The sequence below is a fragment of the Onychomys torridus genome, chromosome 10, assembly GCF_903995425.1.
Source record: "Onychomys torridus chromosome 10, mOncTor1.1, whole genome shotgun sequence".
Taxonomy (NCBI): domain Eukaryota; kingdom Metazoa; phylum Chordata; class Mammalia; order Rodentia; family Cricetidae; genus Onychomys; species Onychomys torridus.
Genome location: NC_050452.1, coordinates 78,268,674 through 78,287,492, shown reverse-complemented (window position 1 = coordinate 78,287,492; position 18,819 = coordinate 78,268,674). Strand labels below are relative to the sequence as shown.

Below are 18,819 nucleotides of genomic sequence, written 5' to 3'. Positions count from 1 at the left end.
AAAAACAGCATACAAGGAAAAAAGTATTCCTACCCACAGTGCCGTGTGTGTGTGTGTGTGTGTGTGTGTGTGTGTGTGTGTGTGTGTGCGCGCGCGCGCGCGCGTGCGTACGCCTTTAATTCTCACACACAGGAGGCACAGGCAGGGGCAACTCTCAGTTCCAAATCCAGCCTAAGTCACTGACTCAAAGAGCAAACCAAAATGATGTTTAGAGGACTTTTATAAATAACTGATGAACGCCAGGCGGTGGTGGCGCACGCCTTTAATCCCAGCACTCGAGAGGCAGAGCCAGGAGTATCTCTGAGAGTTCGAGGACAGCCTAGACTACAGAGTGAGATCCAGGAAATGCACCAAAATTACACAGAGAAACCCTGTCTTGTGGGAAAAAAATTGATGAACAAGACTTTTTTTCTATTTTCCAAACATTGCACGTGGGTTTTGTCTAGAGAGCAGAGGAATATTTGTAATACTGTTTATAATAAAAAAGCTCAGCAAAAACTTCATAAAGGGAAAATCCTATGAAACAAAGTGAAAATGAAAAAGAAAATGCTCTCAATAGATAAAGATTACACAAGAGAAATTAAAAACACAAGGCAGGCTTTCCAATATCTGAGGTAATGGTAATCATATAAATGTCCCATCATATCTTCTAAAAACTACCACAGATCACCTGGCGGTGGTGGCGCACACCTTAAATCCCAGCACTCAGGAGGCAGAGGCAGGTGGATCTCTGTGAGTTCAGGCCAGCCTGGTCTACAATGCAAGTCCCAATTAAACGGTTTCCTTTGTAAGAGTTGCCATGGTCATGGTGTCTCAGCAATAGAAATCCTAAGTAAGACAGGGCTTATTCAGCTTACACTTCCACAGCACTGTTCATCATTGAAGGAAGTCGGGACAGGAACTCAAGTAGGGCAGGAACCTGAGGCAGAAGCCAGAGTGCTAACTACTGGCTTGCTTCCCCAAGCTTGCTTAGCCTGCTTTTCTATAGAATCTAGGACCATCAGCCCAGGGACAAGATCACCCACAATGGACTGGGCCATCCCCCAAAAAATCACTAATTAAGAAAATGTACCTATGAATTCTGAGTTCAGGTTTTTTTATTTAAGTGTTGTCTTATGCGTTTGGATGTTTTTGGCATGTATGTCTGTATACCATGTGTGTGCAGTGCCCTTAGATCAAAAGGCATCAGAGCCCCTAGAACTAGAAGTTACAGAGTGTTAAGTTACACTGTGAGTACTGGGAATTGAGCCTGCCATCCTCTGGAAGAGCAGCAAGTGGCCCTTAACCACGGAGCCATCTCTCCACCTCCAGTACATGCTTTTTCTAACTATAAACTATTATAGGATGCACCAGCACTCCGTTCTGGTCTCTAAGGACTAAGGACATGATGCTGTGGTAATACTGTCAAAGCTTGCTCACCCTTTGTGAGGACAACAATCTGCTTGGCTTGGCGTCTGGACAGATGATCAATTGTCCTCACTAGCACTTCTGGATCGGCATTGGCTAAGTGCATTACACTTTTGTAACCTGCACTGTGTAACTGCTTTGCTCGACCCTAAGGTATTAAAGAAAAATCAATACTGTGAGTATTTGGGATTAAAAAAAATCCTCAAATACCAGACAGGAGTAGATTAAGGTAACAATGCAAACATGCAGAGAGGACCCAGCAGAAGACTGCAGGATTTAACAGTGTGTTTGGGAGTCGGCGCTGACTTGGGAGTTTTCCACACAGCAGAAGCCAGCCGGTGCGCTAAAACCAGGAACGCGAACCAGTTAGGCGCTCCAGAGAGCAGAGCCTCATGTCTTCAAGTTGTAGCCCAGGCCCTTCAAACACAACCTGGGAGCATGAAGGTGGCCGTGCAGATATGCTTCCTCAGCAGGATGAGGAACTGAAGACAGTGGAAGCAGGAGCTGCTGGTTCCGTGGTGACAGAAGGCTGACAACCAGCCAGGACCCTTTCTCCCGTCTTAGGGAGTGTAAATGCCTCCCTGACATCCACACATCACTGCACCGGGTACCAACTGGAAGAGGGTAACTCTTTCCTACAGTGGACAGGGAGGAGGCGCTGTGGCTAAGAGGCAGGAGATACATACATTCTTAGGGAGGGGCAGAGCCCAGCTTTTCATAACTGAGATCTCTCACTGTATTTGTTTCTCAATTAGCAATGGCCTTCTGACAGGCCATTGCAGCATTTTATTTAAAAAGAAAAAAAAAAAAAGCTGGGCGGTGGTGGCGGCGCACACCTTTAATCCCAGCACTTGGAGGCAGAGCCAGGCGGGGATCTCTGAGAGTTTAAGGCCAGCCTGGGCTACCAAGTGAGTTCCAGGAAAGGCGCAAAGTTACACAGAGAAATCCTGTCTCAAAAAACCAAAAAAGAAGAGAATTCTGGGTAATCTGGTCTGGGATCAACTGAGTCTTATCTAGGAGGTCTGTAAAGAACGAAGGGGAAGTCCCTCCCCTGGAGCAGGCAGCAGCCCAGATAGAAAGGAGTCTGAGGGGAGGCAAGGATGCTCTGCCTGCCATCTTTGCTCTCCATTGCGGAGTGCATCTACCCTGCTGCCGCCGCCCCTCACTGATGAGAAAGCCAGCTTCTTCAGCCTTCCACATGAAGATGGCAGCTCTCCAGGAATCCCCAGACTTTCCACACCAGACTGGGACTGCTGGGCATTCCGTCTCTGGGACTGAGCAGCCTCCAGTGTGGAGACTTCCACCGGGGGACTACCCCACAACATTAATTAGCCAGTCTATCATATTGATTCTATCAGTTCTGCTCCTCTACTGAACCCGGAGCAATGAAACTCTTTGTATTACCCATTCTGCAGTAACACTTTGGAATATGGTAAAACCTAATTTTCTATTAGTAGAAATAACCTGAGCTGGGGAACCAGGGAAAGGCTGACCTCTAGGACCCCGGTCACTTCCATGAGTGGGTTAGCTCCGCCTTTGTGCAGTCACGTCAGTTCTTGGTAAGTTCTACAAACAAGGCTCTGTAAAACCCAAAATTCCTCCAGCTCCTGAGAAAACAACAAAGACATATCAAATGTTAAGTTACCTCTAAGTTTTTTCTGAAGTTTGGATGTAGTGAGGGTGAGGATGATCCCAAGCACAATTACAAGGAGGCATAGTAGGCACCTTGGGAGCTTCAAGAACTAGTTTTTGGAGGAGGAAAAAGATGGAAATAAAAACCAAGTTATTTCTAATCAAAACTACAGGAAGTGGATGTACAGCTTTGTTTGTCAAGTGACTACAGTTTTTACATCTGGGAATTATCCCAGAGACAAAGTATTAAATAAGGAAAGATTCAAATGCAATGTAATATCCAATGGAACATTTTCTAAGCTAATAAAACAGGAACATGAATCAAGAGCATTAAACATGGCTGAAGGTTATCATATCAACTTATCTTTTTAAGATATATACTTGAGGGCTGGGGAGCTGGCTCTGAGTAAGAGACCCTGTCTCAAAACGTAACATGGAAAAACAACTGAGGAATATACCTCTGATGTTGACCTCTGACCTCCACATGCAATTGTGGCAAGTGCACACACATGCGCCCATGCATGCACACACTGTGTGTACCCACATACCCCCCTCACACAGTTGAGATGTTCAGTTTAGTACACTGCAAACACACACACTAAATATATGTTTGAAATGTTCATTTTTAAAGGCCTCTTTCTAGGCTTTGGGTATCACCATAAGAACATGTAATGTCACCTGGCAGTCACCAAGAAAGCAACCACTGTACTAAAAGAGCAGAGTGAAGGATGCTGTAGACCAACCAGACAACCAATGCTGTCTTGGTGTGGTCCTTCTTTTTTTTAGCTCTACCACTGAGCTAAATCCCCAACCCAGTGTGGGCCTTCTTGCTAAATGGGAAAAAACTGCACTAAGTTTTCACTAGTAATTCACTGTAGTTAAAAATCATCCTCACTAATACTGCCACCATACTATCTTACACCGTTTATACAGCTTCCTAAAAGAACCGAGTTAAAGATTCTAAAATATACACTAATCATGCTTCATTAGCACATATAGTACAATTAATTATACACATGCACGGGCTACAGTGCTTTAAAGATAGGAAAGAGAGAAAACTGAAATTAAAACTTGGCCAAAACAGCTTGTATGATATGTCAATTAAAAATTATTTAGGTAGCTAAGTCTGGTAAGATCTACTATGCTATTTAAGGAAATTCTACAGTTTTCTAGTTTTAAACTAATCTACTTCAAATGCATATATAAATAAAGTCTATACACACACAACACACACACATATATGTAAAACCCCTATATTTGATGTAGACCCTAGCCTGCCTGCCAGACACTAGAAGCAAATGTGCACATCCCTGTGGCTGTCCAGAAAACATGGTACGGAGTAATCACATGGCAGCCGATAGACTCGGGTAACTTACCAAAGGCCCATCACTCATGAGTCACACAGAAGCCACGGTTCTAAGGGACAGCCTGGATCTAGCAATGCTCCTGGGACCAGGCTAACTCTGCACCTTCTACTTACTTAAGCGTTTTAGTTGAGCTAGTAATGTCTGTGGCATTTCCAGAAGCTCACACACAGTAATCTTGTAACCAGGCGGAAACAAAGAAATGTTTGAGATAAATCCGCATGCTTTGAAATAACACAGTAACTCAGCAGGGAGCAAAGTCTGACAACTGCTTTACGAGTTTAATAACAGTTCAAACGAGAGATCAGCAGTACACATCGCCCACTTAACTGAATTACCTCACAGAAATGTAACACACAGGATGAGAAGGAGGCAGCTCCCGTGAGCAGATTTTGTACGTATCCTCGGGGCATATTAAATTTCTCAGACACGCTCCAAACGTTGGTCTCTTTCAGCAGGGAATAAAGGACAAAAGACAGATAGAGCCTGTTGACAATGTTCTTGTCCACCTTCTGGAAAGACACAATCAAACAAACTTAGTTGGGAATGGGCAAAAGGTGAAGTGAATGAGACCATGCTACTGGTCAGCAAGGAAGGCCTGAATTCACAAAAGCAGCGTGCACTTCCCATCAACTCTCCCGTTTTTCTAGTCATGAGGAGATGGGGTAAAGGTGTTTCCCGTGTAAACTACACTCCCTTCTGCAGGGTGGCGTGGACTGAAATGCTCAAGCTCTGGCACCTGTAATTGCCGAGCTGGGAAGAGGACCTTTGCAGACGTGTAAGTTCAGGACTTGTAAATGACGCCATCCAGGATTCACCAGGGGCCCTGAACTCGCTCACTGGAACCCGCATAAATGAGGAGAGGACAAGGAGACACAGAAGAGGTCAATGAAAAGCAAGGCTCAGGTCAGAGATGTGCCTGTGAGCCAAGGAGCTGCCTCGCCAAGCCACATGAGCGCACGAGAATTGGTGCAGCGTACCCAGGAAGCCAGTGTTGCCTGCCCCTGACTTCAGATCCAGCCTCCTGAGCTCGAGGAACCCAGCCAGGGCCTCACGTATTCGAAGTGAGTGCTCTGTCACTGAGCTGAAGCCCCGGCTGGTTTGTGTTGTTGAAGTCACCCTGTTGGTAGTGGTTGTTTACAGTGCCATTAGAAAATGGACGTGAGGAGGGAAGCAGGCAGTAGGAGGCATGGAGGTCCCCGTGCTCACGGAGAGACACTAGGGAACCAGGGATGTTACACACACATGGCTGTCTCTTCAAGGACAGACAACCTGTTCTGTGTGCATAACCTGTTTTACTCACAGAAGGCTGGGGGCGGATGTGCTTAGTAGCCTGGTGACTTTGTGCTTATCACACGCTTGTTTTTCTCAATCTACAGGACCTATCTTTATGGAAGATGCCACATGTACTTTATAAAGAGTTTGGTGTAGCCATGTTGTACACACAGGATTGAGTTGTCATGGGAACATTTTCACCAAATTGTGATGTACTTAATTAAATATGCCTAAAATAAACCACTTGGGGTCAGACTCTCAAAGTTTGAACCAACACTGACTATGGAGTCACGAACTAGCTTCTTGTCTCCTCCCAGGGATCAGTACTCCGCTGGAAGGCAGGAAGACCACCACATTGACTGTGCCATTTGTACACTGCATTTGCGTGTGAATGGAAGCTAGACAAACACATGCGGCTAAGTGGTAAACTTGTCTACACTATCAACTGCAAGGAAAGGTACTGTGGCTTCCACATGGTCGCGATACTCAGTGTCCCAAAGCGGAAGCAGAGACAGAAAAGGCTCCCTGGGGCTGGAAGCTTCTCTCCTGTGATTCTACTTTTGCCAGTGGCGTCGGGGATCTTAGTTTTTGTGCAGAGACTCTCATCACTAGTGTCAAGTTAACTTAAACAACTTCATAGATGGCCTTGAAAGGGAAAAAGAAGTTATAAATATGACGTTAGTTGGCCATGATGGTGCACCTATAATCCCAGCACCTGGAGCCTTGGTAGGAGGATCAAGAGCTGAGTTACAAAGCAAGTCCCTGTCTGAAAAGAAAACAGAAAGAAGATATAGAAAAGAATATTGAGATAAATGCTAGGTATCAGTGGATTTTAGTTACAGATTCAGCACGTATATAATGGACCATCCTTTTAAAACCATTAAGCTGAAAAAGTATATTGAATACTGGGTAGGCAAAGATAGCTTTTTAATTTGCCATTTTTAATGTGCTTTTACCATGAACTATAAATTGAGTTAATGGAGGTTTTGCTTAGAATGTAATTCCAGAGCCAGGAAAAATGACAGAATTATTAAATGGCCGGATGGATGCTCTAATGACAATTTCAAGCGGTTGCAAATGTCAATAATAAGGGGTAGGGGCTGGTAAGACAGCTCAGTGGATAGGGGATGGTAAGACAGCACAGTGGATAGGGGCTGGTGAGATGCTCAGTGGGTGAAGTACTGGCTGTACACCTGAGCTTGGTTGCTGGGACCCACATAAAAGGGAGAGAGGAACCACACCACAGAGTTGTTCCCAGACCTCCACATGAGTGCTGTGGCATGAATGCACACACACACACACACACACACACACATACACGTACACAAACGCTCACATGTTAAGAGACAATAAAGCTTTAAAGAAGTAGGTGTGGGCTGGAGTTTTTCTTTTCTCAAATTGTATTTATTGTGTATGTGAGACTATGTGTGACTATCAGTGTGTGTGCATATGTGCCGGGGGCCCACGAGGAAGTCAGGGGTCAACTTTTGGAAGTGGTTCTCTCCTTCCACTTGTGGAGGCTCCAAGGCTCTTGTTTCTGGCATGCTGTGCAGTCTAGGCTAACTAAGGCTTTTCAGGGGACTCTGAGGACCAAACTCGGGCTGTGAGGCCCGTGCAGCAAGCGCATTTTCCATTTCCACTGAACTGTTTTGCCTACCTAACTTTTACTTTTTTAATGTGAAAAAATAAACTATGTTTTAAGTAAATACTGCTTTTGTTTGTTTGTTTTTGTTTTTGAGACAGGGTTTTTCTGTAGCCTTTGGCTGTCCTGGATCTCAATCTGTAGACCAGGCTGGCTTAGAACTCACAGAGATCCCGCCTGCCTCTGCCTCTCGAGTGCTGGGATTAAAGGCATGCGCCACTCACCTCAATTAATACCATTTTTTAAGAATTTGAAATAGTGGTATGTTTGAACTATTAAGCTAGTAAATATTTAATTATCACAAGACAAACATTGACTATATTATATTAAAATGTAACACAGTTAAATTCTAGACGCAAATTGTAAAAGATGCCTTATTCTAAGGAGATTTTGTATGTGGTATTATTTAGCAGTTAGCCCCAAATTAGTATGATTTTGATTTTACTTTACAATGTAGAGGTTAATATAAAAGTTTAAGAAATTTTTTTTTTTTTGAGATGAGGATCGAACTCAGGGCCTTAGCGCCTAGCAAGCGCTCTACCACTGAGCTAAATCCCCAACCCTTAAGAAATATTTGTATTCAGCAGTTTGAAAATCTAGTCAATTCTAAAGTAAAAGACCATATCTGAACATTGTAAAGTCTTTTTTTTTCTTTTTGTTTGTTTTTTTAAAACAGTTTCTTTGTGTGACAGCCCTGGCTGTCCTCGAACTCGCAGAGATCTGAAGATCTCACACTCACACTCCTCTGCCTCCAGAGTGCTGGATTAAAGGCGTGCGCCACCACCGCCTGGCTTGTCAAGTCTCCACTTCAGGCTACTGAGCTGCATGGGACAGCTGCAGCCTTCGGTACAGATGGGGGAAAGCCATCGTCATACGTACACTGGAATTAGAGCTGTCTACAGACTTAAATATACGCAGGAAATGCTAGGCATGACAGCTAAGTCTTAGTAGAAACTGGAGTAACAATGAGGACTGAAAAAGGACACAGTACGCCGAGTGGGACTAGCTTAAGCAAACTGACGATGACCCAAGACTTACTTGGTAGACATTAGCCCGAACTTTATTTTGTCCCAAGACATGAGGATTATACAATCTGCTTTATAATTAACATATGCTTAATTACATCAAACTATCAGCATCTACTGACAGGATCTACATTCATTTTCTTTTTTATTAGAGTACATTTGTTATACAAAATTTCATTATGACATATTCCCGTATATCAAGAATCATGATCATAACTCCATTCCTTTCTCTCGTCACATTAACTGAATTTTAAAACAGTAAAATGTAAGATACAGCACAAAAGAATCTTAGCTTATCCACTTCAATTTTCTAAAATGCTTTATATACTGCAAGGATTAAGTTGGGATCTTTTAGGTTTTTTTTTTTGGACACAAGGTATCACTATGTAGACCAGGTTGGCCTTGAACTCACAGAAATCTGCCTGCCTGTCTCGAGAGAGCATTGTGGGCTTTTTGAGACCAATAAATACCAACAACATCCAGACCCTCCTGTGCAGAATCTGTAACATCAAGTAGGACAGTGCCTATAAAGCTTCCAGAAAACAACTTGACATTGGTTTCTTTAGGGCTGGAAGCTGAGTGGCAGAATACTCACCTCGTCCACACAAGTATCTAGGTTTCTTCAGGAGCATGCACACGCACACACACACACACACACACACACACACACACACACACACACACACTATATATATATATAAACTTATACACAGAATATATACCATAAAACATTCATTTCAAGTTGAACTTACATACACAGTTGTAGGATATTGTGCAAATATTTTATAATATAAGCCTAACAGATTAATAACTGTTTTTGTTTTTTGAAAACAAGGTCTCACTGTGTAGCTCTGGCTTGCCTGGACTACACTCTGTAGACCAGACTGGCCTTGAATTCAGAGATCTGCCTGCCTCGGCCTCCCAATTGCTGGGGAACAAAAAGATCAGGCCAATAAAGGAGATGCTGATATACTAATTCTGTTGGGTGGATTCAGTTCATTATTTAGAAGGGAGAGACACGCACCTTCCGGATGGCCTGCCCCGATGCCTTCTTCCCAATGAAGCTTTCAGAGACTCCAAGAAGAGCTGCCACATTTTGCTCTGCTGGACTGAGTTGACTGAACTACATGGAAAAGGAATAAACACATGCAAAAATAAAACCGTAGCTCTAAGTCTGTCATTTGAGCCAAATCCAGTATTAATTCTGAAGTCACATTTTCATAATTGTAATGGACAAGGAAAAAAAATCCATGATGCTTATTTACAAATACTACAAGTTTTAAAAATATAGGATCAGAAGGTAACATACTTTATAGAATTATCAACATAAACAGAATACTATTTCATCAACACCAGACTGTATATGATGTTGGTTCCATAAAACTACATGGCCTAGAGATGTCCTGGTGTGCACGCACACTCCGATGACCTTGTCTTACTGCATTCCTCAGACCACATCTCCATCACGGACGACTGGGCATGAAGACGCGGTCTCAAGTACTTCTTATGGACTGTGATTGTGTTCACTATTAGCGTGGGCTCCGTGAGGAAGGAGACAAGAAGGAAGGGTTTGAAAATAGCTGAGTCCCACAGCCCCACTTTAAAGCTCATGGAATGACTAAAAACGATCCTGAAGGCTGTAGACGACGGGGGTTGGGAGGGTGGGTTAGGGGTGCAGCTCCAAGGTAGAACACACGCTTATACACAGGCTCTGGGCTCAATCTTTAAAACCATGGGGGTTGGGGGGAAGCCAGCCTGTTCACAGAAAAAAATCCTAATACCTTACTTTACCAACTGGTTTTCTTACACATAGGGCCAGCTCTCCTGTGTCATATGAAATCAATGCTCTTTGTGAAGCTGGGAGGTGGCTGTTAGTAAGTTCTTGCTGCATAAGCTGGAGGCCTGAGCTCAATCCCCAGAACCCACATAAAAAGCAGGTGTGGTGGCCTTGGAGCTCACGTGCCAGTCAGCCTGGACTAAGTGGTGAGCTCCAGGTCCCAGTGAGAGAGCCTGTCTCACAAACAAAAACAAACAAGGTGGATGGCTCCTGAAGATGACACCTGAGGTTGACCTCTGACCCCACACAAATGTACAAACACGCACACCTCCTGAACACACACACACACACACACACACACACACACACACACACACACACAAATACTTCTTTAAATGAATCTGAAAGACATATGGATGTGCGCGCGCGTGACTGACCTAAGACCCATAGTTTTGTACAGTTAATATACAGCAGTCTAAACGGAGGAGAGAGAGCAGCTCTGAGAGATGAGAGGCCCAATTCCAAACGCTTCAACAGAGAAGAGATGGCAGCTAACCATGGGACAGAAGTCCAAGGCAGTCAGAGCTGAAAAGCCCTTCTCTCACCTGCCTGAAGTACACCATCCAGTCAGGCTCAGTCTGGGCAACAAGGTCGTAGGGGGTTGTTAGGTAGACCAGATGGAGAAGGCTTTCCAGTACAAGTCCTTCAAGCCCTTTCTTCAAGTCTCTGTACAGAGTGTCACAATAGGCCAAATCAATGGCCCCTAAAGAAACACAAACACAAACTCAGGAAGTGGCTGAACCTGCTCTCAGCCAGGTGTGCTGTGCCTGCTTGTCCAGCACTCAGACTGCAGACTCGGATGGATGGCAGGGCTGGGGCAAGATCAACTACATCTACCCAGCAGGCTGAGGCCAGACTGCCTCACATGAGGCCCAGCACCAAAAGCCAGTTTGGATTAGTCTGAATTTGAGCAAATATATTCAACCTCTCAGAGTTTCAGCTTCCTCAATTTTAAGAGACAATAAAGCATAACTGAGTCATAAGTGAGAAAACTACATTGAAGATTCAGAGTAATTCCTACATAAATAACAGGATGTACATGAAATATACATAGATATCTATATTAGTTTGAGCTGTAGTATTAAAATGAAACAAAAATGAATACTTTGAGAGATTGAAAATAAACAAAGACTTGTTATTCTTGTTTGCTGAGGGCCTCAGCTAGGGTCTCTTGTTCTATACCTGCACTCGAGTTCAGGTCCTAAACTAAATCTGTGTGTTAGTTAACTAACTATACCAGTAACTTCAAGTTCTCTTATCTGTAATGGTTTTGGAGGTTATCTTAATAGTATGTATCGGTTTTCAGACAGTTCTGATATTACTACTACTCTATTTTTGGTAATCTTGCAAAAAAAATTCTATGTGTACTCAAAGTAAATTGAGATGCCCATTTTATAAACTATGTGGCTGTTTATAATTAGGAAATTCATACACAATGCAAGTGTTTATAAATAAAAGATGATTAAATAATTTACGTTATAGACCTACTATGGATACTACAGTATAAAAGGAAAGTGAACCTGGGCTTAGTACAGGCCCACATATAATCTCAGCTACTTGGAGGCTGAGGCAGGAGGATAGCAAGTTCAAGAGCTACCTGGGCTACAGTTGACCAGCTAGCCTGGGCTACAGTTGACCAGCTAGCCTGGTCGACTTAGTGAAACCCAGTTCCAAAACTAAAAGAGAGAGCTGGGAATGTAGCTCAGTAGCAGTGTGCCTGTCTGACGTGTGTGATGCAGCCTTGGGTTCCCTGTATTTTACATGCACAATTCCATTCAAAGGTGAACAAGGTGCATTTATGTTGAAAAACAGTCAGGTGCCACCTGCCAGGGACACACTGCCCTTGTGTAAATACTGAAGAGATGGCTAACAGCACCACTAAGTGACAGGATCCTTTTGGACCACTGTGATGAATGCGGTCAGTGTTGCCTGACGTGTTATGTGGTGGGTGAATGTGTTTGGAAGAGTATACACTGAACTGGGAGCAGTGGGAAGTCCTGAGGTGTGGGAAAGGGACAGGAGTGTGGGACATCTGAGGAGAGTTTTCCTTTGTGTGTGTATACGTGTGTGCCAGAGGATGGAGGCCAGAGGATGGAGTACGGTTCTTCAGTCATGCTCCACCTTTAAGACAGACTCTCTCACCGAGCCAAGAGCTCACACTGATTTGGCTGGGCAGTTTGCCAGGATGCTCCCAGGACCTGCCTGCTTCTGCCTCCCTTCTGCTGTGATGGCAGACCCCACACCTCCACCCCTGGCTGCTGACATGGGTGCTGGGAGTCTGAACTCAGGTCAGTTTTCACAGCAAGCGCTCTGCTGACTGAGTCATCTCCCTAACCCCAGATTTTTATGTTTTAATGAGCAGACATGGATTACTTTTCAGTAAGTAAATTACAATATACTCATTAAGAAATAAATTCTTTGTTTATCTATATATTATGCACAAAGCAAGTTCCAGAACAACAGAAATTACTTATTTAAAAACAAAAACTTATTTTTAAGTAGTTATTTAAAAACAAAAACAAACAAACAACAAAGGGTGGTGGTGGTGGTGGTGGTGGTGGCGGCGGCGGCGGCAGTACACACCTTTAATTCCAGCCTTTAATCCCAGGCAGGCGGATCTCTGTGAGTCTGAGGACAGCCAGGGCTACACAGAGAAACCCTGTCTTGAAAAATAAACAACAACAACAAAAACCAATCAACACCAAACAAAACCTTAAAGCTGTTTATAGCATGTTCTGAGAACTGAAGAAAAACACCCAGAAAGGTGCTATTCCTGGCAGGACTTAGGCTGTGTGTTGCTGAGGGAGGGGTGGGTGGGGAAGGAGGCATAGCCATCTCCTTCTCCATATACTTGTGCAATTACTTAGGATTCTAAGTATTTTTTCAACTTCTGAAAGCTAAAGTAGCTTGTGAGATTAATACTTCTAACATGAAATCACAAATACAATTTAAAGAAAGAAAATAACTATTTCTATTGTTTCTAATTCTGTTAGAAAATACTGAGATTTAGCTTAAACTTACCCTTAAAAGAAGCTTGGCCCAGCTTTGTAATTCGGAAAGGACACTGTAACTCCTCAGAGTCACCACCACGGCTGTCTCTGTGTAGAAGGCCTTTCTCTGTCAGGTAGCTAAGTGACTCAACAGTTATTTCCCAGAGACTTTTCTCTTTCAATAAAATCTTTTGCTGAACACCGAAAAATGTACCATTCATAAACTGATATATGTCATCAAGACTTGTTGCGATCTGAAAGAATTCAGGACATCATTGGAAAATTTGCTTAGTTCAAGGAATGAGATTATCCACTTTCATATCTTAAAGCTATGTGAAGAAAACATCAGCACAAATCTACACAATTAAAAATTAACAAGAAATACAACTGAAAGAAAAAGACATCATGTTGGCACTTTTTATGCTTTTAAAAGATGATTATGATTATGATCATTATTATATGTTTTGCTTTGTTTCGAGACAGGGTTTCTCTGTGTAGCCCTGGCTGTCCTGGAACTCACTCTATAGACCTGGCTGTCCTGGAACTCACAGAGATCTGCATCTCAAGTGCTGGGATTAAAGGTGTGCGCCACCACAACTGGCTATTTTATTATTTTTAGTTAGCTATCTGTGTGTGTGGTGAGGTGTGTGCACATCAGTGCAGTGCCTGTGTGTGTGTGTGTGTGTGTGTGTGTGTGGTGTGCACATCAGTGCAGGTACCTGTGTGTGTGTGAGGTGTGTGCACATTAGTGCAGGTGCCTGTGTGTGAGGTGTGTGCACATCAGTGGAGGGGTGTGTGTGTGTGTGTGTGTGTGTGTGTGTGTGTGTGTGAGGTGTGTGCACATCAGTGCAGGTACCTGTGTCTGTGTGTGTGTGTGAGGTGTGTGCACATCAGTGCAGTGCCTGTGTGTGTGTGTGTGTGTGAGGTGTGTGCACATCAGTACAGGTGCCTGTGTGTGTGTGAGGTGTGTGCACATCAATGCAGGTATGTGTGTGTGTGTGTGTGTGGTATGTGCACATCAGTGCAGGTGTGTGTGTGTGTGTGTGTGTGTGGTGTGTGCACATCAGCGCAGGTACCTGTGTGTGTGTGTGTGTGTGTGTGTGTGTGTGTGTGTTGTGTGTGAACATCAGCACAGATGCCTGTGTGTGTGTGTGTGGTGTGTGCACATCAGCGCAGGTACCTGTGTGTGTGTGTGTGTGTTGTGTGTGAACATCAGCACAGATGCCTGTGTGTGTGTGTGTGAGGTATGTGCACATCAGCGCAGGTGCCTGGGGAAGGCAGAGGCGTTGGACCCCTGGAGCTGGAGTTATAGGTGCCTATAAATCACCCGATGTGGGTGCTGGGAACTGAACTTGCATCCTCTGCAGAAACAGTACTGGCTCTTAACGTCTGAGCCATCCTCCAGCCCCCAAACACTGTTTAGTTTTTATACTACCCCCAAAGCTGTGCTGTTTGACCTCCCAGCCAGTACCCCCAGACTCCTTTTGGAATGTTCTCTTCATCCACTTCTAGCTCCCCATGGAAGCATCTTTCAGGTCTAAAAACTGCATTAAAAATAAAAAGGAAACATGGAAAACACAGCTAGAAGAATCCACTATGACAGCGTCTGGCAGCGCTTTGCCAGAAGGGTTGCCTTCCTCCTAGCCACCTCTCTCTCCTCGTCCGCCCTGGGTTCCCTTCCTTCCCCTCCTCCCCTGTTGTCATTTACAACCTGCAACAGTGATCCTAGTATCCTGCACTTGCTATTCAGATGTAAAACTCACTCTGAATTAGAATCCACTTTTATTAGCCAATTTCACCAAAAGCAGCACATTAAAATATGATCGATCAATAGTGCACTCTTACAATTCTGATACTTCAATGGGAATATTTAAGTAATCATTTTATATTAAACCAATATAAGAGATAATAAAAATATTATGGGGCATTCATTTTTCAATTGCTCCTCTCTTTCCTCTTATTAACAATCATTTGTAATATTCAATCAAGCTCAAATGCACTTATAAGATATTCTAGAACTGATACTCAGTTTGTGGATCACTAACGTACTTAAGCTTCTGTGGTGGTTTGAATAAGCTGCTCCCCACGGCCTCAGGCGTTGAATGCTTGGTCTCTAGTTTGGTGGTGCTGCTTGGGCAGGGCCTTGCTGGAGGAATGAACCACACTCCATTCCCATTCGGAGCCCTGTTTTCTGCTTTAGTCTGAGATGTGAGCTTGCAGCTTCCAGCTCGAGGACAGGTCTGCCACCTGCTGGGTCCTATTCCCACCATTATGGACCCTAATCCTCTGGAACCATAAGCCCAATTGAACTCCTCCTTCGACAAGTTGTCTCGGTCATGGTGTTTTATCTCAGTAATAAAAATAACTAAGTTTCCACGCTGCTTCTCTCCTGACTCATCACAGTTGATGCGGTAGAAGGCTGGGTAGAGCAGGTGCAAGGGGCGTCTCTGCCTGACTCAATACCTGTCTTCACGTCATCTTCCCACTCCTCTCTGGGCAGCCTGGCCATGATTTAAACCGGGGTCGGCCTCTGTCTACCTTTGGACTACTCCAAAGCCAAGTCCGTTAAAGCATTTATTGAGTGCCAACCACACGCCAAGTCGGCGTAAGGCACTGGAATGCAATGGTCAGCAAATAGAATCATAAGCCCCGCCTTTTCAGGGCTTTAGAGCAGGGGAATGTTATTAGTCAAATAATAGTAACAAAAACAAGACCTCAAACTGAAACAGGACCTCAAACTGATCGGTGCTGTTAACGGACCGGAATGCAGTCTTGTAAAGGGAATAACAGACTGACTCAGAGGTGCAGGGAGGCATCCCCAAGGAAGATGGGCAAGCCACCACATCTAGGGAGCATTAAGGTCTTAGAGACGTGGAAACAAAAGCCAGGGTTTCTGGAATGGAGAGCAAAACCATGCAAGAGACCAGACTGGAGAGACAAGCTGAGGCCGCATTAACCACGCACCAGGAGGAGAATCCAGGTTAAATCTTTTCCTTTGGGTTTCTGTTTTATTTTAAGACAGGGTCTCATGTAGCCAAGTAGGTCTTCAACTCCTGATTTGTCTGCCTCCACTTCCTAGGGGCTGGGACTACAGGTATATGACCACTATCCAGGTTTTGGGTTAATTTTTTTTTTTAAAAGACCGAGTCCTGCTTTGTAGTCTTAGCTGGTCTGGAACTCACAAAGGTCTTCTTACCTCTGTCTCCCAAGTGCTGAGATTAAAGATGCTGTGGAACATGCTTGGGTTCAATTTTTATAGCACAGGAAAACCACCAACAAAGTTGAAGTGGAAAGAGTGACATATGCATTCCTATTTTGTAATTAGTCCGTGTGGAGCATTACTTGGAGGGGATGTGGTAGGCCAGGCAGTGCATGCAGGGAGCCATCAGAAGACAGGAAAGCGAGGATTCAGCAAGGGACCCAGGCATGCAGTGCAGGTCTACAGCTGAGAGCAGACTACTGCTCTTTGCTTCCAATTCAATGTTTATAAAACAGAAATTATACTTAGTTCAAGGATTTGAGTCCTTAAGGTGTTTATCAGGGGTGTCTGAAACATGGCTGTGATAAAAAACCGGGGCTCACTGAATCTACGCTGCAACTGTTATGTTCCCTTCCTGGAGATTCCTGCCCTTCCCGTCATCGGTGTCTCTTGGATGCCCACTTCCATCCTCTGAGCCTCTGACCTCGGACTGTACAAGTCACAAGTCTTGGCCGGTATCAGAGTCCTTGTTCTTACCAAATCTCTATAATAACTGTTATGTACCTGATGGCATGCTCCTCTACTACCCCAGTCAACACCAATGGTTTGGGGCAACTTTTGCCTCTCAACAATCCACTCTTCGGTATCTTCAGCCTTCTTGAGAGTTACAGCATCCAACCTATTACCCAGGTCACAGGCCTTCTCCAGAGTTACAGCATCCAGCCTATTACCCACATCACAGCCCTTCTCCAGAGTTACGGCATCCAACCTAATACCCAGGTCACAGCCCTTCTCCAGAGTTACAGCATCCAGCCTATTACCCACATCACAGCCCTTCTCCAGAGTTACAGCATCCAACCTATTACCCAGGTCACAGCCCTTCTCCAGAGTTACGGCATCCAACCTAATACCCACATCACAGCCCTTCTCCAGAGTTACAGCATCCAGCCTATTACCCACATCACAGCCCTTCTCCAGAGTTACAGCATCCAGCCTATTACCCACATCACAGCCCTTCTCCAGAGTTACAGCATCCAACCTATTACCCAGGTCACAGCCCTTCTCCAGAGTTACGGCATCCAACCTAATACCCACATCACAGCCCTTCTCCAGAGTTACAGCATCCAGCCTATTACCCACATCACAGCCCTTCTCCAGAGTTACAGCATCCGGTCTGCTGACTATTATCCACCTCACATTAAGCTTTCTTTTCTTGCCTTCTACTCTACCTAGGATGACTTATTGCTTCCTTCTATATCTTGTTGGGGTCTCTCTTTTTCAACCTCAATGCTAATTCTTCTTCCTTTAGACTTTCATGATTCTAAGTGGCCAGGTGATACTGTAATGACATTCATCTGCAAGGTACCAAAACTTGTGGTATCTCTATCAGTTATGCCTCACACTTTTACTTCCAAGTTCATAGTAATGAGGACAGGCTATGTGATGAGCTAAGAACAGTGATTTTGCAGTAAGAGAACGCTAATTTAAACTCTGGCTTTTACTACTTTGTGGCTAAATATACTTGGGCACCAGGGCTAAGTTTAGTTACTCAAGAACAAATCTAATTCCTAATCTCATGATTTTTCATACTTGATAAAGACTGTACAAATCTCTAAGATGCTGTTTACATGTTAGTAAACCATAACGTGAAAATCTTGTAAGTGAAAATGCACTTACTACACCCAGCCTACAGAGCCTCATAACTTGGTAACGTTCTGCTCTGGAGAGCATCAGCTGCTGCCCTACATGTTTGCAGAGCTGGGGCTTGCTACAGCCATCCAGCTCGAGGTGACGGTATTGTACCACAGGGTTACAGCCACACTTCCGTTTTAGTGTGAGCAGAGGTGATGGGTTGTCACATATATGGACCCACTGTTTCATGGCTTCCACAAGACTGTCTCCTAGAAAACAACTTTCGGGAGGTATCAATTATTATCTGATTTCCTATATTTCCTCTAACTGAAGAACTAAAAAGACTCAGATTTAGATTATTTTTGAAAAACAATTCATTTATTTTTAAGTGCACTGGTGTTTGCCTGCATATATTTCTATGTGAGGGTGTTGGATCTCCTGGAAATGTAGTTACTGACAGTTGTGAGCTGGAATGTGGGTGCTGGGAACTGAATCCAGGTCCTCTGGAAGAGCAGCCAGTGCTCTTAATTCACTGAGCCATCTTTCCAGTCCCAGATTTAGATTTTTACATCATAGATAGTTCTTTTTCACATTATATTAGAAGTTAACATTTTTTTTATATTTTATAATTTGCCTGAATTTTTTAAAATCTCTATTATCTCAGGTAATAGTTGTCATATTTAAGAAGACCTTTAAAAATACCTTCAAACCAATTAAAGACAGAAACAAACTCTGGATTCCTTTGGTGAATTCCTCAACAAGATGGCTGTAGCAGTTTTCCAGGGGTCCGTTTATCAGTTCCAGGACCTATAAAAG

General features: G+C 43.9%; 1 protein-coding gene across 3 annotated transcripts in view; it reads right to left on the bottom strand.

Annotated features, from left to right (window-relative positions):
- Positions 1–1,439: 1,439 nt before the first annotated feature.
- Positions 1,440–18,819, bottom strand: part of Helq (helicase, POLQ like) — a 38,523-nt gene continuing 21,143 nt past the window's right edge. The window contains exons 11-17 of one of the 3 annotated variants that reach the window (XM_036200230.1): positions 18,706–18,810; positions 13,204–13,426; positions 10,728–10,885; positions 9,370–9,468; positions 4,742–4,915; positions 3,053–3,149; positions 1,440–1,555 (exon numbers count right to left, since the gene is read on the bottom strand). In XM_036200230.1, the coding sequence (XP_036056123.1) occupies positions 1,467–1,555; positions 3,053–3,149; positions 4,742–4,915; positions 9,370–9,468; positions 10,728–10,885; positions 13,204–13,426; positions 18,706–18,810 (945 nt within the window). In that variant the 3' untranslated portion in view covers positions 1,440–1,466. Of the gene's footprint in view, positions 1,556–3,052; positions 3,150–4,741; positions 4,916–9,369; positions 9,469–10,727; positions 10,886–13,203; positions 13,427–18,705; positions 18,811–18,819 lie in introns of those variants that run through there. The other 2 variants (XM_036200231.1, XM_036200233.1) reach the window with 2 other exon arrangements.